Source organism: Neodiprion pinetum, chromosome 5, assembly GCF_021155775.2.
Source record: "Neodiprion pinetum isolate iyNeoPine1 chromosome 5, iyNeoPine1.2, whole genome shotgun sequence".
Taxonomy (NCBI): domain Eukaryota; kingdom Metazoa; phylum Arthropoda; class Insecta; order Hymenoptera; family Diprionidae; genus Neodiprion; species Neodiprion pinetum.
In genome coordinates, this window is record NC_060236.1 from 25,693,352 (window position 1) to 25,716,306 (window position 22,955).

The window sequence follows — 22,955 nt, forward strand, 5'->3', positions numbered from 1 at the left end:
TCTGTGACAGATTCGATTGAGCGCGAAATTTTCAAATTCAAATGTTTAAATATGAAAATAGCATTGTTATATTGGTACAATATTTGCGTGCAACGGGTGCAACTTTCACATTGCATCACTATTAGATACAGATAGATGTTTTTTTTTCAATACAAAGATGAAAGGAGAAAGTTAGTAACTATTCTAAATTATTCTTATTTTTTTGTTGCATAATTCATGCCCATATATAGATAATATTTCTTGTAAAAATATAGGTTTTCATTGTTGTTCGTTAGTTATAATATCACGACTACGTAGAGTATCGGAACGCGAGGATAATAGTCGTGTCCTATCCGCGCGTCGTGATCCACGATTTCTTCGCAAGTATCGGCGAGGGTGCGGACTATTTTCGGGTAGCAGGACCTTGTTTATCTCGTGTGCAACTCCGTTTCGACTCAACATATCGCACCTAATAATTCTGGCGTCATTAACCTGGAATTAAATTAACTTTAGTTTACGGAATCTTGAAAATATATAGATAATTAACCCGTTTTGTAATATGACCGATGAATTTTGAATAATAGTCGCAGCTAACCATTATTGTGTCGTTTTTTTTTACTATGTCAACTGTGCTCTGCTCTGTCTTAACGGCATACCGAAGATCTCGTTGGAATCCTCCCGAAACCATCATATTATTCACAACGTGATTCTTTAAAGTCTAAGAATAAAAAATATTTATATGAATAAAATGTAGGCAGAATTATTCACATCAAGTTTCATGAAAAAAAGCGTAATGCGTTTACGATTACTACACACCCCAACAGGTATACACATATTACTTGTATGCATTAATTGTCAGCGTGTGAAATTTTCACCTTAGTTAAATATGTGGAATCGTTCATCAATCGGTCCAGCTTGGCCTGATCCAACTGTTTGAATGCTCTGTCTGATGGCACAAAGTAAGTGTAGGCTACGGTGGACTCCGACGGCCGTATGAATTCCTGAAACTCTGCTGGCTGAATTTCTAGAAGTTTGTCCATTGCTTGTAGCCAAATACTGAAATATTATTAGAATCATGTAGGTATAATTGTTGGAGAAGTCATACGCGAAGAAATAAATGTGCTCTTTTTTAATAAGTTGACTACCTGAAATTTCCATTTGTTTTTAACACATCGTCCAGTGAATTGTTATTGGTTCGAAGAACTTTATTAATCACGTGCAAAACTCCATTGCTCCCCTGTTTGTCTGCCTTTTCTATCACTGCATCCTCGATACCCACGCTACCGCGATAAACTTGAAAACGCAGTGGTGTCTTTTCATCAAGACTCATCACCACCTTTAAATATTTTTAAAACAAAATATCTCAAAGCAGTAGCTCTAGCAATAACAAGGATGATCAGTGCAAACAAACAATGTGAGTGTGTATATATAATGCAGCTGTAGTCTCACCTGATTATCGTAAATAGAATCTGTGGTATGTTTGCCAAAAACAGCATGATTGAGAACAAATTCCTTCGCCTTTTCGCGATCTGTTTCCATGTGCTTCAATTCTGCGTCAGGTATCGCTGCTGAAAAATAGTTTCAGGATGATTTCAGATGGTACGCATAAATGTAAGGTGTAAAATAATGTAGAAGAAAAAAAAAATTTATAACGCATAAATTAAACATTTATTTAAAGGCAGTGTAAAAGAAAATCAAATCACGTATACGTACAATAAATCGCCGCTTCAGAGGGTGCCAACAGAGTGTAAGAGTCAAAATTTTCTAAAGCGTCCTCTAATCCAGCATTTTTTACCACTTGCATAAAAGTACCGAGCTTTTCGTCTTTGGCTAACTCTGTGACAGTTTTGGCTGAAGGTAAGCGAAAAACCGCGAGTGGGTAAATCAATCTTATATGAATACATGAATCCTAATTACAATAGCACTTGACTCACCTCTGTCGGGCAAAAGTACGTCGTCGATGAGGTAAACAAGTCCATCCAGACCATGCAAAAAGTCCTGCCTCAACCTTTGGCCTTCAAGCGATCGCCCACGCGAAGTACAATCCAAAGTAAGTCTCTGTGGGCCAAGGGTTTTGGCATGATGTTCCGAAATAACTCCAGAGAGGCAAACAACGTGGGATATTACATGGTTGGCAAGAAAAGCTGGATCAGCAAGGAAACAATCCAAAAATGTTAATAAAGTAGCAATAACAAGAAGCGTGTATGTCGTGTATATCAATCAAGTATGGTATACCAATTTATACCTTCCAAAGTATCCTTGTCCTCAAGAATCTTTCTCCAGCGACTCCATGGTATTTTTTGAAACGCTTCATCACTTGGCGCAAAGAATGTATGGGGCACATCACTGTTTTTAATACGTTCGACGATGGAGTTGGTATTATTCAGAGCCTTGGCAAGTACATTGAATCTTCCATCAGCAATAATCGCCTCGACAATGCCCATATTTTTATATCGATCTGGTATAAGAACACCGTCGATGATATGAACAACTCCATTCGTAGCTTGCTGATTTTTTCGCATAATTAACTCGCAGTTCACAGTCTCCATCTGAAGAAATGATCTCATACCTATACGTGCACATAGAGATTAACATAAAACGTATTGCATTAAGGTCTCCTATGATCTTACGCCGTTTGAATATTTGTTGATGCGTATTTTGTGCCTGGATAATTTCGAGTCGATTAATTTATCAGCTCCCCACTGATCAGACAAAAGTTTTCTATCGACAAAATGGTGCATTGCCAGTTTTCTGTATTTTTCTGACGTGATTTTCTCCGGTTTGATGGCTCCGTATGTTTTAACATAAGCCTAGAAAGTGTCAAAGTTGTACTGTCTACTGTATAACATAATTGTCGTTATGTTCGCAAATCTTACTTATGAGATATAGAGGGACCTAAGATGATGCGATTACAGTTTAGTATGACTATGATAGTAGTAATGAGTTTCAAAATATCGTACGTCGAAAGCTTCATCACTAGGAGCAAATAGCGTCACCGTTAGTCCTTGTTTAAGTTCCGTAGCCACTCCGGTTTTTTCTAAAAAATCCGCAAACTTTCCAGCACCAGCATTTCTCGCTGTTTCCACGACATCCGTCAATGGCGATACTGAAAACATATTCGTGTACGAGATGTGATTCTTCATGTGTCAGATGAGGATATTTCACCGAATTTCTTTACCTCCTGTACATCCCAATTGGCCTGGCACCATCTCATATCCCTCACAACACTCGTACTTGATAATCCTGGGAAGAAAATAATAACAAGAGGTCGATAAGATTCCAGGCCAATTTTTTATAATTTTATGCAAAAGTGTCTGTGTTGGCAGTTTACAAGAAAACTATACGGTCCTGCATTATTGGATGACTTCTCTTTAAAATAATGAAATGGACTGTACTGTGGTTTTCAAATAAGAGAATTTCAAAATCTGATTTTATTTATTAATATAAGATTTGTTCCATACTCTTTATTTCTTCTTCTCTAATTCACGAAAAACAAATGTAGTAGTTTTATAAAAATCTAGAACGACATAACGGGAGTTCTCTATAGGTATAAGTATAACAAATAATGTCTTTATCCAAAATAAATCTTTTTAAGAAATGTAATATTTAATATTACAGCTACTTATGAGTGTTGCAAAATTGCTATATACTAGACCACTTCCTCAATGTGACGCATCAAAACTCAAACACTTTTCCATATGTATAATCTACGCGCAACGCGTTGACGTTTTTTCTCTGAGATTGATGATTCAGGACTGTTGTGGGCACGCATAGCAAACGTGGGCGATGCATCGAATAATTTCTTGAATATTTTTAGTAATACTTTCGGCCTAGGCGACTTATTTCAATTATTAAGTGATTAATCATGTAGTCAAATACGCGAGTTACAGGTATAGCTGTATACTAACGTTTCATTGCCACAGATTGTTCTTGGTCGCCAATACTTGCACTCGGTATAATAGTTCCTATTGGTACCAGGAACTTGTTCCACGACGCAAACGTTCGGTCTGAAATTTTCAACATCTACAAGTTATTAATTTTCATCGGCATGTTAAGCTAGTTACTGTTTCATTAAATGTGTAATAATAGCTAATACAGAACAAGCCGGGAACAAAAAAAAGAGCAATTACGGTAACGTTTACCTAATAAATCCAAAGATACCTATAAATGCCGGCTGATTTACGGTGCACAATATTTCAGTTTAATACAAATTGAAAAAAAGGTAGGATGAAAAAGTGGTTTCACTTGTAAATTAATACGGCTTTTTCAGATTTTTGAAATTTTGCAATTGAATTTTCTTTCTCACCTGCCGTTTCAGAGAAGCCAACTTGAGCGAAAATTTAAATTCTCAAAGGGTACATCGTAATTTTTGGGATAAGTGTGGACGAAAACACATAAACTGCTGAATGATGAATGTCGAAAATATTTCTAGCTATAATTCAAAAATTTAAACCAAAACAGAAAAAATCAAGGTAATCCAAGCCTTGCACGTATACAACAATTTGTTCGATATGTCGAAAGATTTTGACACCGTTACGTAAATGATTCAGAACCATTATCTGTTCGCATTTGATGAACCGAGAGAACCTTATCTCAAGTATATTTTCTTCCGACTTGATCCCTGTCTGAAATCAGTACCATTATGTGTACGAAAAATGGGTCGCCACAACTCCGATGCTTGTATATTATTGCTACAGCATACATACACGGATAGCTGGTGAAGGTTGAATCAATTTAGAAGAGTAAAATAATCAGAGCTAGTAAGGAATTATGCAAGGTATATGTTATATACGCTAGTGCATTTCAGTACGATTTCGTGAAAGAAGAAGCGAATTTGCGCTCTTAACATGGTTTTCACAGGCATTTTATCACCTCCAAATGGTGAAAAAAAATTGTCCGCACATTTGAGTTAGAATAAAATACACGGTCGCTGACGATTATGCGTATAAGTATGCGGCGTACACCAAGACGACCTGAAATCGGCAAATGACCCCTCGAGGCTTTCAGCGATAAATAATGTCACGATTACTGACAATCATGTATTCCATCACGCCATTGTTATAGCGGCTCTTGTCCTAGCAGCCCGCATTAGTTTTAGTAATGTATTAAATAATGAATAAATTTGAAACGTTCATTAGCCCGGCACCGAGTGACGTACACGGAACACGTCACGTCAATTATAAGTAAATGAAAATACAGAACGCAGGATGTTTGAGGAAACAAAATTATATTCTGGACTTATGCATTTGCATTTACAAGTAAGAAATAAATTCTCACAGAAAAAATAATGAAACTGCCAAGTGGGAGTTGAAGGAATTATTTGGGAACGCGTTAGTAATACAAGTTCGTATTTGTCGGTAAATGATCAGTACTTAAAAAGTTCTACGCATCATGTTCATGAATTATTTGTAAATTATATGCGAGGATATTATTAAATCGGCGAATGATTTAACAACAAAGCATTTGGCTTACAATTACAAATTGAACATACCCTTGTTCTTGAGCAGCTTTGATGTTCCACCAGGGTATACTGGGATTGGCAGAAACCACGCCAACCGTTAATAAAAATGTAATTACATTCATGTTAGGCCGATTATTCAAAAAATCTTGATCTTGAATGTTCGAAGATCAGTTTCAAATTATAATTGAAAGTGAATTGAAATTTCTACAACCTGCAATATTACATTGTTTGTAAAGTAAAAATTCTGAGACGCAATTTGCGATTTCGGTACATCCGTCCGATGTCCGTTACGATACTGAACACACATGTGACATATTTCTACCAAATACCGAATGCTGAGTAACGATTAAATATAGTGAGATCAGTCCGAGTGCCGAATATGCCGCGTCAAGTCATAATGAAAGATCCAGATAGTGACAACAAGAAATTAGTACAACTAAGACTATGCTTGTTGGGTCAGTGTGTCGCATTTTTATGACAAAAAAGTAACACCAGGTTACATTCAATTCTAGGAAAAAATTTGTATCTAAAAGTATGCAAGTGGTCCAGCACTTGGGGAGAAGCATAGCCTCTTCCCCTTATTAATTTGCCGCAACGAGATCACCCACAAATTTAGTATATCAGAAAGACCATTCGGCAACTCGTCAACCGGCATCGTAAATTGTACGACCTCAATTCGCCTGCGGATAAGCAATACGCATGACGCGTAAACAATGCGTACGCTATGCTGCAGGCGTAGAAATATAAATGGCGAAAAATTATGCCGGCGACGTGGAGAGCACGGAATTTTTTTTTTTTACACTACATCAATTAGAACAAATAACCGGGTCACATGTAGGGTCTGTAATTATTTGCAATAAGCGGTTTGCGCAAGTATAGAGCTAGACAGGATATTTACACACTACGTAATAAACGCGGCAACATGCTTTGCGATAATGTAGTCAATCACATGTACGATACGGAAATTTACGCATTACGCGTACCAATCGATACATTTCACTTGATAATGTTGAACAAATTTATGTATTTTATTTTATTTCAACAAGTATTATTGTTTTGATAGGAACTTATGATTATAGTATTTCGTAAAAAATTTAATTCGGACATAAATTTCAAGGATACACGTAATGTCACAAGAGTCGACGTCTTTCTTCAAAACTCTGCAGCTCTTACCTATCATTAACAACTTGTGCAGTGCAATAGAACAGATACGAATATGCATACGCAACTATAGACGCTTGAAGAGCAATCTTTCAATTCCACGAGTTTAGCACATATAAAGAGAAACGCTTTGCAAGCGTGCCAATGTAAAGGACCACTTGGTCGCATCAATTGAGACAAAGAGGATGGAATAACGGTGATATTATAGCTAATGAATAACTATTGTGATCATGGTTCGTACTGATGTAGATTCTCCTAAAATTATTTTTAAAAAAATATTGTCTCTAGGAAATAAGAATTCCGAAAGCCTCCAGAGTCCGCAGAAGATGCATCGTTTTAGACCATTCCTGAAAAGGCAGGTGATAAGCCGATGCGTATTTATATCCGCAAAACGAATTCCTGAGAGACCGAAGCTTATTACAGTGCAGCTTTGGTGAAGACTGCGAATACCTCGTCCGGCAGGGAAAAGAGGGATAGCAGGTGGCCGGGAACTCTTCGCGATGAGCACCGACTTCCTGCAGTGATTCCCGTCGTTTATCTGGTGTATGAATTCCCCTTACCCAGTCCAACCACCGGCTCTTCTCCTACTATAATCAGACCCTGGTTGGGGAGTGCATTATTCAGTCAGTGATAAACTTAAACAGTGCGAAGAAATTCTAGATGTTAGTAACAAGGATTGTGCTCTAGTTTGGGTAACAGTTCTGCATGCAGAACATAAGTGGAGAAGAATTTAATACCATTCCAAATTACCAAGACCTGATTGTTCTGTACGACCACCAGGTATTTTTTGCCTTTGAGTTAAAGTACTTGACTGCCAATCAAAGTGTCGAGTAACCCATTTGCGTTGCAAATAAAATTAATATCCAGCTCATGGAAGAACTGGTTCAACTTGCGTGGGTAACCAGTAGCGACTATTTCTTGTTCTCCGATCATTTGAGCGTACTGTTCGCCACTTCAAAAGATTATTGTTATACTGCTGTAGTTTGAAGTTTGTGTTCTTTGGCTCAGAATTTATGATAAGTTTTTACCGATTGAAGAAGAGCCGAAATGTTCGTCCCAGCAATATTTGTCATCACAGAATTAGTAACAATGATTTCCAAATCTCGTTAAACCATCGAATTAAAGCAGGTTTAAAACTACGCTGTCATGACATCTGTGGAAACAGAGAACAACGGTGACCCAAAAAATGATAACGCAGAGAATAAGACTGTGTAAGTGACACAAAAATATCTTTACCTCAGTCTAATTGCAGGAAATCAATTCGTATATTTACTATTCTGCATAGTCTCTTCTTTCTTCAAGACGACTTTTATGCATTGTATATACATACCGTGTGTAACTATTACGTGATTTTAGACCCCATGTTAGAGACATCGAAGTACAGACGAAGAGCACCGAGGACGATTTACAAAATAATTACTGCGACGACACGGACAGTGGTGGCAATGATCGACGTGAATCCGGACGAGGACCTCTCGACAGGTTGCAAGTGGTAAGTACTGATATTCTGCACCATCTATGAGACGAGGCAAAAAATTTATTATTTCAATGATAGTCCGACAACTTGCAGTGCATGTTTGAGTCTTCTTTACCTCTTTTTTTCAATTACGCAGGTAGTGGAATGGACTAGCAAAAACATGCTCCTGGTCCTTACCATTGCTGGAATCCTGTTCGGCCTTGCATTCGGATTTCTCGGCCGCTTGGCTAATTTTTCACCGCCGTCTATAATGATTGTTAGTTTTCCAGGAGAGATTTTGATGAGACTTCTGAAGATGTTCATTTTGCCATTGATAGTATCGTCGCTGATAGCTGGTAACAGATACATCGTAAATATAATTTTCGTTTTCAAACAAAACACCAATTTTACTACGACTCTTGATAATTTTCACTTGCACAAATCATGCTCTCAGATAGTCTTTTAAAATATTTTCAACTCAATGGATAACAGAACACACATGCATAGGTACTTGGTAATCATTATCCTGTAGGTATGGCCCAACTCGATTCCAAGAGTTCTGGACGAATGGGTTTTAGAGTGCTATCCTATTACATGGGTACGACTTTCCTGGCCACAATTGTTGGCATAGTAATGGTCCTGATGATAAATCCAGGCGATCCCAGCATCAGAACCAGTATTCCAAAGCTAGAGGCTAATGTCGTGACTAAAATATCAACCCTGGATGCTATATTGGATATATTGAGGTAAATAACATCATTAAATTGACAATATGTAAGTCAACATCTGTAATCACATTTGCTAAATATAAAAATGTAGGAATATGGTGCCGGAGAACCTCATACAAGCTTGCTTCCAACAAGCGCAGACAATTTACAAAGAAGAAAGTCCCATGATTTTTGATCCGCATCTAGAAAAGAATTTTGGCAAGAATCGCGTATTCAAGCCAACATTGGTGTACAGGGATGGTACTAACGTTATGGGAATGATAATGTTCTGCCTTGCATTTGGGCTTCTCGCTGGTCAGATGGGAGCTAAGGGTCGGCTAATGGTAGATTTCTTTGTTGTTCTCAATGAGATAACAATGAAACTAGTGGGGGCTGTTATGTGGTGAGACAGGTGTATCAAACTGCTGATAGTTACTGTAGATTTACCAATTAAGAATAGTGTAAATTATTATGATGTGGCAGGTACTCGCCATTCGGTATCGCGTGTCTCATAGCTGGGAAAATCATGTCGATAGAGAATTTATCAGCAACAGCAGAGATGCTCGGTCTCTACATGGCCACAGTTATCGTGGCTCTGATAATACATGCAGTAGTCACACTTCCACTGATATTTTGGTTGTTTACACGCTCCAATCCAGCTGTGTTCTTCCGGGGTATGATGCAAGCGTGGGTCACAGCACTTGGAACAGCATCCAGGTATAGAATAAGACCTCACTTTACACTGCGCCTGTACTTATTCTGCATAATTATCTGCGGTCTTTGTTTTCACAGCGCAGCAACACTGCCTGTGACGTTTCGCTGTCTGGAGGAAAACAACAAAATTGATCCAAGAGTCACTCGGTTCGTGGTATCTGTAGGCGCCACTGTCAACATGGATGGCACGGCACTGTACGAAGCTGTGGCCGCGATATTCATCGCACAAATGAATGGCATCCCATTAGGTATGGGGGAAATAATCACAGTGAGGTGCGTTGGAAATTTAATTCATTTATAAGTGTATTTTTATTCACTGACTGACGTGTGACCAATCTTGTGAAAATTTCCAGCATAACGGCAACTTTAGCAAGTGTTGGTGCTGCGAGTATACCCAGTTCTGCCTTGATAACAATGCTCCTCGTCCTTACAGCCCTCGGGCTACCAACCGATGACGTATCTCTGCTTTTTACCGTCGACTGGATACTGTAAGTCCAAAGTCTAGAAAAATAAACTGATACAGGGTGGCCACTCAATTCTGCTCACGGAATTCCCTGACATTTCCCGGTTTTCCAGACGGGTGGCCACCCTGTGATATAACAGGGTTCAAAGCAATATTCATATCACTCTCTGTTATTGCAATTAAAGGGATCGAATAAGGACATCCATCAATGTCCTGGGTGATGGTTATGGTGCAGGAATCGTTTACCATCTCAGTAAGACGGAACTGGAGAAAATGGATGTGGAGAGAAAATTGGACAACCTTGAAACTGGGATTGCTCCGGGAACCGAAGAAATTTTTTCCTCCAAAGGTTTACTCCTCGATTCTGCAGGAAGTGTGGAGATCCATATGTAAATTAATCAATATTACATTAGTGATAAAATTCTCTTTCGAGTATATAGTATTATAGAAACAAATAACGAGATCTTTAACTTCCCTAATTAATTATCTTCCAAAATCAAAGATTTCGCATAGTACTTTGGTTTATTGCATGCACCCTGTACAAAATTCACATGAGCATCAAGAATTTCTAATTGTGTTAACATTAAGTTCGTCGTATACTTGATACTCAGGTGTAAGCGACACCAGTACTAAGTAGGTGAAGAGTAATGGTGTAAATACATTTAAATGTGAAAACATTTACAATAAAAAATTACACTTATTATAAATAATAATTGCAATTTGTTGCACATTTGTGAATTTCAGCAAGTTTCAAATACTGAGTATTCCCTACCCTCAGTAGACATGCACCATGCCGAAAAGGAATCTACATTATGTAGTTAAGAATCGTATTACCAATTTAATACTCGTATGAGTTACTGGAATGATTTAACTTAAAAGGATACGTCCAGAACAACACGTACGTCTGTAACAGCAACAGTTGAACCAGCTATATTAAGGAAACTAATTACAATTGATTGATGGTATTGACATCAAATTATGAAAATTTATAATATCAGGGCTGGCAGCAAGTGACGACTCTCAGAAAGATTCTCTCCGATAATATGAGAAAATTGGATAGTCTATATCTTAATAGGCCGATTGTTATACTATACTCTAAATTTCTATCAAATTCATGAGCTGCAAAGTATGGAATAAAATGAAGAAAATTTACAAACACGTACAGTTTTTACAATTATCTGAAGTAACATGAGATTCATCCCACTTACTCATTGAATTATACAGTGCATAATTTAAATGAAATTTCAAAGAATACCTAAAATTTTGAATTAAAAAAAAAATATGGAATGCAAGTAAATACGACTTGCGACCAGCTCTGTGAGTCACATAGTGTAAAGGATACAAATAGCCCACCAAAAAATCCATTTGTTAGCAAACTTTGTCTACTTATGAAATACTTTTTCCATTGCCCACCAGTTTTCATCATAAGCAGCGCCTGTGAAAATAAACGTAAAAACACACGGTGTTAAACAGATTTATGAATACATTGTAAATACGGCGGCGAGTACAAGGTTCAAAGGGATTCAATAAGAGCGACTGTATCTTACCCATAACCCAACTACAGCGAATATATAAAATCCAAAACCATAGAGTCCAGTCAGACCCAAGAGTCCAGCCGTACTTCCAGATAACGCAGCCATGGATATCCTGCAGTATTCGACGACAGCTGAATTATTTCTAACCGCTCCCTCACTGTAAGCGACCACCTCTGAAATAAAGATTTGTCACAGTAACTATCACGTGACAGTATTATTGCAAAATATGTTGAACATAATGTAATGATTTGAACAAATTGTATCAAGTTGTCACATAAGTTCCGCTATGACAGATCATGACATGAAACAGTATGTGGCAAAAAACAAACATAACCTACATACATAATCTATGTATTTCGTTAGTCCTCGCATTTCAATGGTCTGATTGTTCATTGTAAGGACGTGGAACACTTACCGCCGGTTTTCTCTTGCTTTGTTCTTACTTTCGTAGACATGATAAGGCTTCCTTAAATTGCGGTTTGAAAAGAAAAAATTTACAATTCACTTCGACGCTTAACCCCAACACACAGGCATACACACGTAACACCACACACGCACGCGTCTCCTTTAATGTTTTACTCGCGGTCTTATAGCAGGTACTCCAAGCCCCTTCCTATATAACGCAGCGTGACCGTCTTGAGCCTGTGTTTCTCAATTTGTGCACCAAAGAACGGAGCGCTGCAATCTCCGAGGCCGGTGTATGCGTACTAAGTAGGCCTCTCCTTCACTAGCGCTAGCGGCGAAAATTCACAATATCGGCTTCATTTTCGAGCACGATTTTACAGCCGGAGTGCCCAGACTGTCTGTAAGACCGTGGTTTTACTCTATCAGAACCACTGGGCAGTGATGGCTACTCAGAATTTTTTTTATCCCACGAACCAGTGATTTTAGGCTCGCTGATTGGTTAAAAAGTAGTTTCCTTGACAAATGGTCAAAATTTTGTCAATTAATTTGTAAGTTTTTTCAGTTCAATTGATAGGCCACTATTGTATATTTTAAATCTAAGTATTCATTAAAGGATAAGATGTTGCACTTCAAGAATCGGCACGTATTTACACGGTTTATTATTTTCTAATTTTATACAGAGTAGAATTTGACACTGAAATCTCCCCTGTCAGTCATATTGTTCTTGAAATTGTGAATCGTTGAAGCGTCGACGATGAATGTAATATGTAGCAGCTATAGCGGTAGCAACATTAACAACAACAATGACAATAATCATAATAATCATTTTTTTTTCACTTGTAAGGATAAAAAAAAACGGCAGTTTTACAGCAAAAAGACATTATACGCAATGGAGAATGTCTAGTTTACTTTTCGTCTTGAATTTGACGTAACACCACTGTATTGTCAGTTCTTTCAATAAATCAGAACAATAATCTCAAAGACTCTTTTTATATGATCTGACTGACATTTAGTCAACATGACCAATATGATTATTATTCTTCTGCAACGAATGATCAGTTCTTCGACAAAACAGCAACATAAGTAATACCCAGTTATGTAATACATTACAATTGAGTATAAGTGCATGTTGTATTGAACGAAAAATAATTCGAGTAATAATTTTTCGTCAATTTGTGCTAAATATTATTATTCAGGGTCTGGAGTTCCGATGGCTTCTTCTTCTTCCTGTTGTTCTTTAGCAGCCTTTGCATCTGGGACCCATAGTCCGCTATCGATGCATCGTTTCATGTGGTACCTTGCTTCCTCTTCTGGCATTGATGCTATCGTCTGTTGCAACAACGGTATATCCTGTGCCTCAAAGCACTTTTGTAAGGCCTGAAATACAGAGTGAGAGCTCAGCAAGATCCTGAGAGCTGATTATACAAACAGTAACTTTGTAAGAGAAAATTGCGAACAACAGTCAGCACATAAGAATAATTAGTAGATAAACAGGTAGGGGAGAAGATAATTGAGACCAGTCAGCAATCAGCAATAAGTAGTAGATAAACAAGTAGGGGAGGTTTCAAACACGGGGTAGATATGCAGTTTAAACACCAACCTCAGGAAGTTCTTGAAACACTTGGACCGGATCTAGACCTCCAGGACCAAGGCGACTCTTTCGTTCTTCCTCTTCGGCTTCTTTTAGTGCCTCAGCTACTTTTTCTGCCGCTCTCTTGCGAATCCTTTCCTTAAAGGACTTCAGTTCGTCATCAAAGGAATTTTTATATTCAACCTCAGCGATTTGTATACGACTGAAGAAAGATCCGACACAGGCACGTGGGTCGACATCTAGCTGCTTGGAGAGTTCAAGAATATACTGCATGCAAATGCACTGGTGAGCTACATGCTCCATTAGGTCGTGTTTCTGCAACAATAGGAATAAATTCGTGGGTAATAAGTTCACAAACAAGAAGCAGCGATTTTAGTTTTTATAAGCCAGAAAACAAATGAGGAAAAGATCCTGAGAATTTCACCTCACACGTGTATTTCAGGAGAAAAATTGACAAAATCGCTAATAACGATACAGTCATAGCACAAACTTGTGTTTTTTCCGATTTGACTGTATGGGACTCTACGAGTATTTTGACTTGTGGATAATGGATTAACTTTCTACTCAAATGGTAACGTGACATCTATATTGGCATATTATCATTTCTTCATTTTCTTTCTTTAACTGTACTAATCATAAGGTAAAATAAATTCTATAGAATGTTTCATTTTTGGCCATCGTGAATAACTATGCGATTTAAAGAATTTGAAACAGTCTACAAATTTAAGATACAAGAATTTGTTATAAATCGACATTTTTTGTGTATACAAACCTCTTCCATTTCCAAGTTGATACACCAAATGACCAAGTAATTCGCCGTATTTTCGCAAACCAAATCTGGGTGGTCCTGGAGATATTTCTTACTATCGTCATACCTCCGCAGCATACCAAATTCCTTCAAAGTTTTTTCATTACGCTTAACAAACTGCTTCATCCTGTTCTCTTTCTCTTCATCTGGCAAGTTACTCTCATCTTCCTTTCTAGCTGGCTTTGTATTTATTACCGTCTTTGTAAAACCTGGTTGGGCAATTGTATCCACATTCCAAGGTTGTAACTTTTCCTTCTTCTTTAATTCTTCTTCCTTGTGCAATATCTCAGACTCTTTCATTTTAAGCTCTTCCAATGCCTTTTTAACAGATGTCAGGTCTTGCTGGTCCTTTTCCTCACCCTTTTCTACCTTGCTCAACTTTTCCTCCGCCTCTTTCAACTTTCGCGCAATTCTGCAACACGTGTATCATTTTTCACAATATTTTTCATACACCTTTAAACATGCCTAAATTTTCAACAGGAATGGACAAATCAAACCATTCTATGTAATTTGACAAGTCTTATTAGCAGGAAACTGTCTTACTCCTCTTTTTCTCTTTCATGCTTCTCCTGTTCTGCTCTTTGTTCCTGCATCCTTTCCAATCTAGCCTGATGCCGCCACCTAAACAGTGACGGAGTATCGATATTGGGATGGGTGTCATCTTCGTCATCAGATATCTAAGAAATACGAAAGAATTATAAGTAGGTATAACGAACAAAGCTCGGCAAAATAATTTTATAATTCACTTTTTGTTCATTCAACAAAAAATTTACTTATAATCTAATTCATGTACACGCAAGAAGTATAAATATCATTTAATTGTCAAATTCAAGGCTAGGAAACTGGTGAAAGGGCTTGAATTTTGTGCTTCGATAAGAATTGCGCGATGGAAAATTCCTAACTCAATAAACCGATATTGGCAAACATCGCGTTTATCTAAGATTCAGATTCGCATCTGCGGTTTCTCGAACCTTCCAAGATTCTCTTGTCCGCTCGGCCTCGTCTACTGGAGCCTCTGAATTACGATAGGACTCACCTCTATGTTTTTCCACTTGCTGTAATCGACCATTGTTGTGTTGTACAGGAGTGGTGCGGAACAGGTCTTCTGCCTCGTACTGTTGGTTAGGAAATTTGACAATTGTCAGGTGATACCGGTTTCTGGTAAACGCTGGTAACTGCTACTTGCACAGCCTCCGGAACTAAGCGTGCAAGCAAAATGCCAATGCACAATGCCAAACATTCCAGGTAGATCACGCGACGCGAGCGGCCTCCGTCGGATACGTATAGCAAAGTATCCACGAAATAGAGTACAATCAAGATAGCGCTGCTATAGGAAAAGATTCACATTTAAAAAAAAAAGCGCTCATCAGATTGACTCTGATTGCTTATTTACGCCATTCTGATTACTTGTTGAACACTATTTGTCGCTTTTTGGTGGACACTTTTTTAATTGACAATCCACATGAAACACTTCTTACCTCTAGCCTTCATAGAGATTGTTGACTGAGGATATATAATCTTCAGTCAATGATAGAGATAACATAAGATCACTGAAATCACGATAGACTGAAATATAATGATACTGGAACGCTTAATGCGATGGTGGGGGTTTCGGACCACAGAATTCTTTTGTAATGTTTATAGGTTCCACCGAGTAGTAGTCGAGTACTCACAAAAGTACGAGAAAACATCCGATTTTGATACAGATACGTAATTGATAAAGAGAAGAAAAACTGAATTTCCTAATGACTAAAAATACGTAAATAAACAGAAGGTTGAAGCATACATTGATCATAAATAATGTTATATTGTTTCAATATTTTTTCATTATAAATTATTTACATAATTTTAAATTGCAATAAATATTTCACTTTGTTCGACTATAATATATATAACAATATGCAATGCCAAAGTTTCCACCTACTCTTGAAGCATAACGCAGGCAGAAAGGTTTACTAAATTATTGTAAACGTCTTGCATAAATTCTTAAAAATATGTGTATACCAAATAATAAACGACTGCACCATAGCGTTAATAAATGAACTGTGCTCATAATAGATTGGTACAAATTCTTTAAGTTTCGTTCAAATATTGTATTGTATAATATGTATACAACAATAAAAATTCTCGACTTATCAATGTTTTGAAATATACAGAGATATATCGTTGTAACTTATAGTCTTAATTATGAAATTCCGTTGAAACTAGGTTGGTTAAAATATGGAATTTTATAATTTTAAGAGCCACCTTTTCACATTGTCTGTTCCATAATATGCATGTAATATTGATAGTCATTGATGTAGCTATATCAGCCATTTTCCTGCCTTCACAGAATGTTTCATATTTGTTCAGAGATCAGATCGGGCTTTGATATTACAATTATACTACATATACTGTTCATGGAATAAATCATTCATTATGAATAATAACTTTTCCGAGCGAAAGAAAAGATATATGCGTTGAGCCTACTATTTGGAAATTGGATAGTTATAAACGGTAAGAATATACATTGTATAATACACCGATAATCATTACGCCTATTATACCCACTGGAGGAAAGTATGTATCACAGACAGTAGAGATAGATTATTTTACAGATACATCATGCTTTCATTCATTGTCAGTGAAACAGTAACATAAGAAATAGAATGCTCATGTCTGACGTTTCCCGTTACCCATTCAACTTATTACAGGACCTATATCTCTTTTGTTCCTACTTCTGAATAGTGATGTTTATTTCCCCAAACACTTTCATTGGTAAAAGAAACGGAACTTAGGAATAATCATAAAAATATTGCAGAGAGCTTCAATTGATTCAATTTGTAGAGATAAGATTTCTCGTCATTAAATTATTATAACTCTCTCGCATCCAACGTTTCGCGTTCTGGATCGTAATTTTCTGTAAAATCAAAAACCACCGGAGCTTTCAAGCTACAACAGTCTCAAATACGATTCGAATTGTGCGTGTCATTACCGTTGGTAAATTTCTTAAACTCTACTTTTTACACCCGCATATCGCATTTTCTCGCTTGCAACGAATTCGAGATATATTTACTTAAAAAGCGTTATAACGAAATTGAACTCTATGAACGTTGACTACAGGAATGCCACTCCGTGTGAAACAAATGTTACACCTGATCAAATTAACGTATTTTTTGTGACTGTAATGTGTACTTAACATGTATAAGTCAAAGCTATACCGACATTATTATGAATATTATATAACCTACGTGTGATGTTTAAGTCTGAAAAAAAGCCAATAAAAATATTCACTCCTCAACGTCATCATTGTGCTATCTCATCATTTGTCGGAACATTTCCAGTTCGAAAACACTGTCAGACAACCTGTAAATAATTCAATATTTAATGACTTGAATTTTGGATTCAAAACAAAAATAGATATCATACCGACCTTCCAAAAGCGTTGATCAATGCAACTATTTCACTTCTCTCAAGATAAAACTGTTGCTTTGTAATATCATCCAATGTTGGTTCCCATCTATCAAACTTTCCAGAAAATAATATTTTCAATGCCGTTCCCAATCCATGGATCTGCAACTTTCCCCAGAGTTTGCACTTGTCGCAACCAACGCAGTCCATAATCCTTGATATATTTCTGAAATGTTGTCTAAACTCTTCTTTCAACGCTTTATCCTGTGCTCCTCCATTGAACATAACACTTTCGTTGAAGTGATCAGGAAATGACCTGAAAATATTCTAAAATGTATCAAAATATTGAGCTCGTTATAAGCAAAAACGAAACACATGTGCGTATTTACCTTACGACATTCAAGAAATCATGAACAGCCAATCTGGTATCGCGATCATCCTCGTCATTACCAGTATAATATTCTTCTCTCAATAAATAAGGCGCAGCCTTCGCCAATGCTCTTAATTCAAGCAGATAAATGAAATACAAATTTTTCAGCCAAGTTGGTCCTTCGCCTCCAGTTGTTTCCGGAGAGAATCTCCTCTGTAGTTCCGACAAATTTGGACCCCATTGAGCACCAGCTGACACAGTTTCCAAACTATCCTTTTCTGACAATAAATACTTGGAGCACAGGTGAATGTTGATGCTCGAGTGTAACCCTGATACAACTCTATAGAAGACTCTCTTCTCTAAGCACATTCCTGTAAAATGTAATATTTTGGTGTTACTCATATAATTTGTGTATAAACTCAAATAGAATACAAGGTCATCCCATTCCGTGAAAAATAATCAATGAATTATGTCCATCAGAGTCAATATCTTAAAATCTTATCCAAAGGATGATGTGGAGATAAGATATGTAAAAATGTCTGGTTTCTCAATGAAATTTACCGTTCATTTTTGATTGTACAAAGTTGCGAGTAGACTTCTCTGGCCTAGAAATAATTAATGGCTGTTATAATATACATCCAAAAACGTAAGGATAAAAGTTTCAAAAACTCAGAAATTTCAAAAATAATTACCTGAAGCAATTTTCCATATAGATACTTCTCCATATTCTATGAGCACTGGGGCCCCTATAGCCTGTATACCTTTCAGGATTTAGCAACAAATCAACATATTCACCAGGACTTGTTTCACTCACACAGAAATTATCGACAGCGTCGTCGTGCTTTTGCCACATTTCAAATTCCTCATAATTTTTTACACTAGAACGAAATAACGTAATTAACCGTACATCTATTATTTGAGCTAAACCTGTTATCAAACTGTGAGTTAGTGCGGTATTTTTAACATTTTGCAAGAATTGGTTCATCATAACTATCCCTTTACCTAATCGTCGTGTTTAAATATCCAAGCTCTTTGTTATAGTCTTGAGAACTTCTTTCGCAGTCTTCTAGCGGTCTAGGAGCACTGTACTTATCGGCTGGATTTTCGTTGTAATGATTATGCCTAGATACATCTCCTTTCAGTCCAGCTGGTATATCTTCCTGTAAAAAAATTCTCAATTACACTGAAATATTTATGCATAACAGATAAATACATAATTGAATGAATAATTTACTACACTTACATCTTGGCATGGTTCTACATGACAGTAGCGTATCGCACATCTGCTGTCATCTGACCAGAAAGGACATTCTTGTTTCAAGTTGACTTTGTAAAATCTGAAGTAATCCTTAACCAATAGACTCCTTAACCTCGGATATATTTTCATATTATTGAAATGATCGACTGTATCCACGCTGCAACTACAGTCATCTATGGATCCTTTGAGCTACCAAGGCAATGGTAACAAGATAAAATAATGCTGACTCTGTTTTCAAATTTTCTCATCATACTGTACAAAAGCAGAGGTAACAAACATACGGACTATAGACAGGCAAGTGAAGAAATGTTTGTACGGACTTCAAAATTACGACGATAATTGTAATTTTGTTCCTCTAATGCTCTATAATGCTCGTCAAAGGATGACAATGATCATAATAATAACAACAATAACGGGAACTATTGAAGACAATAATAATAAGAAATTGAAACGTCGAATCGATCGCTCGTTGGTAGCGTGAAAAGCTGCGTAAACAATACTGTTGTTATTTTTTGATTGCGTAATCGAGATAGTACTCTGGAAATTCGTTCAGTTGACATCTGTTGTTTTGGGGTTATGTTAACGAGGTCACATATTTGTCAGGTCAAGATCAAGGACGATGCCTGGAATGATCATCTCACCTTACAGAAACATTGGTCATCGTTATCATTGCTTGTCCCGAAGTAATTAGCGTCGACACCGAACGTTGGGAATAAGAACAAAATAACGATCACTGAATTTGACAGCCACATTGTGCTGCCACAACACTGATTTATCTACACGTTCAATGAGAATGAAATGAATCTACAAAGAATCTGCGACGGTTGAATACTGAACGCGATTGTCGCAAGTGATGCCTTCTTAACCGACGTCGGATTTCCTCGTGACTAACCTCAACCGCACATCACGTAGTGCAACATACTGAGAAATCGCGTAATCTTCGAAAGTTCGCAAGACGTGTACGTTTCGTTAACGACGTGAGGCGGTGCGCGTAGGGCACGATAACGTTCTTTGAAATCGAAACGGGGAGGTGTAAATTTGTTGTACCGGGATAGGTTTCACTTTTCCCGTAGAAAAAAATATCAGCATCGCAGCCGCGTGACATGTTCCCGGTGTCGTGTAAGCAATTTATTGGTTCCCCGAAAATAGTACGACACTTGGTAGACCGTTATTGCACTACCGATCGTACCTATCAATTGGCATCTGTTTTGAAAGGTCGCTACGTTTCGACCGGTACTAAGGATGATCCTCAAAAGGAGAAGTCGATTTTATATAGGCATCTTTACTCCCGAATATTGGCCGGCGGGCCCATAACCATAGCTGAATATATGAGGGAAGTTTTGACCTCTCCAAGTGCTGGATATTACATGAATAAAGACGTTTTTGGCACTGAAGGTGACTTCACTACTTCCCCAGAAATCAGCCAGCTATTTGGAGAGGTAATCCTGATGGCCTACAAAAGCAATAAACGATCATCGCTAACCCTTTCATCAATTGTTGTTTTTATTATTATTAGATATGCAGTATTGATTAATCTTAGACATTTCGATAGATGATTGCTGTCTGGTCTGTAAACGAATGGAGAAAAATAAGCAACCAATCTGTGCAGCTGGTGGAATTAGGTCCGGGACGAGGAACCTTATCAAAAGATATACTCAGGGTGTGTCAAAAGATCTCATTAGTCCAAGGCTCACCTTTGTTCGTTTAGTTCAGATACACTAGAACCAAAAAAAAAAAAATTAGCTTTGAGGCTTATAATTTTTACTTCGAAATATTGCCCACTCTGCCAGACAACCAAATTACCTGAAATTTGCAAAACTTATCCAAAATGCTGTATGTAGGCTTGAAGAGTTACGAATCAAAACTCAAACGTGTATTTAATCTATCTGGTGGTAATGGTTTATGCATGATAAGTTTCAAGTGATTGTATGAATTTCTAATAAGTTAAATGCATAGATTTTCAGCTCTTCAGCTGACTAGAACAGTATAAGAAATATTTCAATGCTAACTTCACTTACCAGTCTATATTTGATCTTTAAACTTTAATTTTGAACCTAATGCTTTCTGGTATTTGTTTTATCTATGTTGATTAAACTCCTTACACGGTTCTATGGACTTGTTGACTATCTTGCATGCATTTTATTAGCTGGTCTCACTTTTATTGAGCATATAGCGAAGCAAGGGCCTTCCTCTCTCTTGTAGTATTGCTGATAGATAGGTGTCTCTGTCGTTCAGGTTTACCACAAACTGGGATTATCCTCCAGAGTTTCATTACATTTGGTAGAGGTCAGCCCAACACTGTCTGACCTGCAAGCAAAGAATTTATGCAAAACATATGAAGAAATTGGCAATGACAAATGTCAGTCTTATTACAAACATGGCACAACAGAGGATGGTGTCACAGTGTTCTGGTATCGAACCATCCACGATGTTCCTTCTGGTTTCAGCATCATAATTGCACAGGAATTTTTCGACGCTATGCCCATACATAAGTTTCAGGTGAACTAATCTGAGCGTGAAGATGGAATTTCCAGCTTCTTAGCTGCCAATTTAAAACATTGCTCCTTCCTTTTTTAGAAAACAAACGAGGGATGGAGAGAAATTTTAATCGACATCCATCCAGAGTCGAAAGAGACTGAAAAATTTCGCTACGTCTTGTCTAGGTCAGCTACTCCGAATACCAAGTTTTACATCTCTGTAAGCATTAGTGAGCGTAGGAAATATCTAACTTTCTAAAACAAATGAAGATAAGTTACATTTGATGATGAATAAGGTTTAGAGTCTGTTGTTTGCTGTCCGAATAAGTATGTGTGAAACAGTTATTACAAATTTGAAACATCTAAATGAGATACGCAATTTTAAATATAACCGTTGTTGAGAATTCTAGCACATATGACCCATACATGTAAAATTACATGATTTATGTCACTAATTTATATGCATCAATTTTTTTTAGGAACACGAACGCAGGGATCACATCGAAACAAGCCCGCAAACCGCCGTAATTATAGATTATATTGCAAATTTTCTCATAGGAAACGGAGGATTCGCGCTTATTGCTGACTACGGTCATAACGGAGATCGAACAGACACGTTTCGAGCTTTCCGTAATCACAAGCAGCAGGATCCACTCACGAATCCAGGAACAGCTGACTTGACTGCAGACGTTGACTTCTCACTGCTGAGGAGAATAGCATGTCAAAATAATCGTCTGATATCATTTGGCCCCGTCACCCAGAGACATTTTTTAAAACAGCTTGGTATCGACACCAGGCTGATTATGCTGTTGAAGAAAGCATCCGACGACAGTACCAGAAAAGCATTAATTTCGGGATACAGTATGATTACAGACGAAGACAAAATGGGAAACTGTTTCAAGTTCTTGTCTCTGTTCCCCTCAGTGTTGAAAGATAATTTGAATAAGTGGCCTGTGGCAGGTTTTCAAGCAATTCACACACCGGTGTAGAATAGTTGAAAATTATATATTGTTAGAAATTGTTTACTCTCAAGATTTTCTGTAAATATTTTGTACTTTGGAGCGTTCTTTTCGTGTACATGAAAATGAGAATAAACTTCATCGCTGAGAGCAAAACTTGTATTTCATGTTCCGTCGACAATATCTCGAATATTTTGGTCTACAAGGATTGAATTGACGCG

The 22,955-nt window shown here is 37.3% G+C and overlaps 6 protein-coding genes across 10 annotated transcripts; 2 read left to right on the top strand and 4 right to left on the bottom strand.

Annotated features, from left to right (window-relative positions):
* Positions 1–44: 44 nt before the first annotated feature.
* On the bottom strand, positions 45–5,944 carry LOC124219020 (transforming growth factor-beta-induced protein ig-h3). 3 transcript variants are annotated; one of them, XM_046626079.2, is made up of 13 exons: positions 5,471–5,944; positions 3,888–3,986; positions 3,158–3,222; positions 2,940–3,085; positions 2,610–2,789; positions 2,225–2,528; positions 1,914–2,123; positions 1,693–1,830; positions 1,429–1,544; positions 1,125–1,315; positions 855–1,035; positions 575–697; positions 45–471 (listed from the first exon to the last, which is right to left on the bottom strand). In XM_046626079.2, the coding sequence occupies exons 1-13, from the start codon at positions 5,560–5,562 to the stop codon at positions 259–261; spliced, it is 2,058 nt and encodes a 685-aa protein (XP_046482035.1). In that variant the 5' UTR covers positions 5,563–5,944; the 3' UTR covers positions 45–258. The 3 variants fall into 3 exon arrangements, with proteins under 3 accessions (XP_046482035.1, XP_046482034.1, XP_046482038.1); XM_046626078.2 differs by having other exon boundaries at positions 1,429–1,547; positions 5,471–5,899; XM_046626082.2 differs by lacking the exon at positions 5,471–5,944 and adding an exon at positions 4,286–4,307 and having other exon boundaries at positions 1,429–1,547.
* Positions 5,945–7,028: 1,084 nt separating this feature from the next.
* On the top strand, positions 7,029–10,654 carry LOC124219021 (excitatory amino acid transporter 2). 2 transcript variants are annotated; one of them, XM_046626083.2, is made up of 10 exons: positions 7,029–7,381; positions 7,727–7,812; positions 7,958–8,093; positions 8,215–8,413; positions 8,590–8,803; positions 8,877–9,167; positions 9,248–9,481; positions 9,557–9,751; positions 9,832–9,966; positions 10,127–10,654. In XM_046626083.2, exons 2-10 carry the CDS (start codon positions 7,748–7,750, stop codon positions 10,332–10,334), a joined length of 1,677 nt encoding a protein of 558 aa, XP_046482039.1. In that variant the 5' UTR covers positions 7,029–7,381; positions 7,727–7,747; the 3' UTR covers positions 10,335–10,654. The 2 variants fall into 2 exon arrangements, with proteins under 2 accessions (XP_046482039.1, XP_068992234.1); XM_069136133.1 differs by having other exon boundaries at positions 7,031–7,812.
* On the bottom strand, positions 8,969–12,073 carry EMC6 (ER membrane protein complex subunit 6). Its single transcript, XM_046626086.2, has 5 exons — positions 11,892–12,073; positions 11,489–11,649; positions 11,284–11,376; positions 10,826–10,845; positions 8,969–10,746 (listed from the first exon to the last, which is right to left on the bottom strand). Exons 1-5 carry the CDS (start codon positions 11,929–11,931, stop codon positions 10,716–10,718), a joined length of 345 nt encoding a protein of 114 aa, XP_046482042.1. The 5' UTR covers positions 11,932–12,073; the 3' UTR covers positions 8,969–10,715.
* A 436-nt stretch (positions 12,074–12,509) lies between these two features.
* Positions 12,510–15,536, bottom strand: Cdc37 (cell division cycle protein 37). Its single transcript, XM_046626681.2, has 5 exons — positions 15,317–15,536; positions 14,824–14,957; positions 14,245–14,692; positions 13,482–13,787; positions 12,510–13,258 (listed from the first exon to the last, which is right to left on the bottom strand). Exons 1-5 carry the CDS (start codon positions 15,347–15,349, stop codon positions 13,070–13,072), a joined length of 1,110 nt encoding a protein of 369 aa, XP_046482637.1. The 5' UTR covers positions 15,350–15,536; the 3' UTR covers positions 12,510–13,069.
* A 531-nt stretch (positions 15,537–16,067) lies between these two features.
* On the bottom strand, positions 16,068–20,081 carry Ero1L (endoplasmic reticulum oxidoreductin-1-like protein). Its single transcript, XM_046628963.2, has 8 exons — positions 19,940–20,081; positions 19,284–19,487; positions 19,043–19,200; positions 18,733–18,918; positions 18,602–18,645; positions 18,060–18,411; positions 17,693–17,986; positions 16,068–17,625 (listed from the first exon to the last, which is right to left on the bottom strand). Exons 1-8 carry the CDS (start codon positions 20,048–20,050, stop codon positions 17,574–17,576), a joined length of 1,401 nt encoding a protein of 466 aa, XP_046484919.1. The 5' UTR covers positions 20,051–20,081; the 3' UTR covers positions 16,068–17,573.
* A 266-nt stretch (positions 20,082–20,347) lies between these two features.
* Positions 20,348–22,881, top strand: LOC124220295 (protein arginine methyltransferase NDUFAF7, mitochondrial). 2 transcript variants are annotated; one of them, XM_046628966.2, is made up of 6 exons: positions 20,348–20,417; positions 20,514–20,737; positions 20,851–20,958; positions 21,534–21,797; positions 21,876–21,995; positions 22,255–22,881. In XM_046628966.2, the coding sequence occupies exons 1-6, from the start codon at positions 20,402–20,404 to the stop codon at positions 22,762–22,764; spliced, it is 1,242 nt and encodes a 413-aa protein (XP_046484922.1). In that variant the 5' UTR covers positions 20,348–20,401; the 3' UTR covers positions 22,765–22,881. The 2 variants fall into 2 exon arrangements, with proteins under 2 accessions (XP_046484922.1, XP_046484921.1); XM_046628965.2 differs by having other exon boundaries at positions 20,372–20,737.
* Positions 22,882–22,955: the final 74 nt, after the last annotated feature.

Coding starts and splice junctions, on each gene's coding strand:
- LOC124219020 (XM_046626078.2), bottom strand. CDS start 5,562: ATGAATGTAATTACATTTTTATTAACGGTTGGCGTGGTTTCTGCCAAT. Junction 3,223..3,887: donor ACAATCTGTGGCAATGAAAC/GTTAGTATACAG, acceptor TTTTCTTCCCAG/GATTATCAAGTACGAGTGTT. Junction 2,790..2,939: donor CTAGTGATGAAGCTTTCGAC/GTACGATATTTT, acceptor GACACTTTCTAG/GCTTATGTTAAAACATACGG.
- LOC124219021 (XM_046626083.2), top strand. CDS start 7,748: ATGACATCTGTGGAAACAGAGAACAACGGTGACCCAAAAAATGATAAC. Junction 7,813..7,957: donor AACGCAGAGAATAAGACTGT/GTAAGTGACACA, acceptor ACGTGATTTTAG/ACCCCATGTTAGAGACATCG. Junction 9,482..9,556: donor GCACTTGGAACAGCATCCAG/GTATAGAATAAG, acceptor TTGTTTTCACAG/CGCAGCAACACTGCCTGTGA.
- LOC124220295 (XM_046628965.2), top strand. CDS start 20,402: ATGTTCCCGGTGTCGTGTAAGCAATTTATTGGTTCCCCGAAAATAGTA. Junction 20,959..21,533: donor TATCAAAAGATATACTCAGG/GTGTGTCAAAAG, acceptor TCTGTCGTTCAG/GTTTACCACAAACTGGGATT. Junction 21,798..21,875: donor TGCCCATACATAAGTTTCAG/GTGAACTAATCT, acceptor TTCCTTTTTTAG/AAAACAAACGAGGGATGGAG.
- EMC6 (XM_046626086.2), bottom strand. CDS start 11,931: ATGTCTACGAAAGTAAGAACAAAGCAAGAGAAAACCGGCG. Junction 11,650..11,891: donor AAAGCAAGAGAAAACCGGCG/GTAAGTGTTCCA, acceptor TCTTTATTTCAG/AGGTGGTCGCTTACAGTGAG. Junction 10,747..10,825: donor ACGTACGTGTTGTTCTGGAC/GTATCCTTTTAA, acceptor TACATAATGTAG/ATTCCTTTTCGGCATGGTGC.
- Ero1L (XM_046628963.2), bottom strand. CDS start 20,050: ATGTGGCTGTCAAATTCAGTGATCGTTATTTTGTTCTTATTCCCAACG. Junction 17,987..18,059: donor GATTTCTTGAATGTCGTAAG/GTAAATACGCAC, acceptor GAATATTTTCAG/GTCATTTCCTGATCACTTCA. Junction 17,626..17,692: donor TTGATCAACGCTTTTGGAAG/GTCGGTATGATA, acceptor AATTATTTACAG/GTTGTCTGACAGTGTTTTCG.
- Cdc37 (XM_046626681.2), bottom strand. CDS start 15,349: ATGGTCGATTACAGCAAGTGGAAAAACATAGAG. Junction 13,788..14,244: donor TCAACTTGGAAATGGAAGAG/GTTTGTATACAC, acceptor CTATTGTTGCAG/AAACACGACCTAATGGAGCA. Junction 13,259..13,481: donor TGTTTCAAGAACTTCCTGAG/GTTGGTGTTTAA, acceptor TCTGTATTTCAG/GCCTTACAAAAGTGCTTTGA.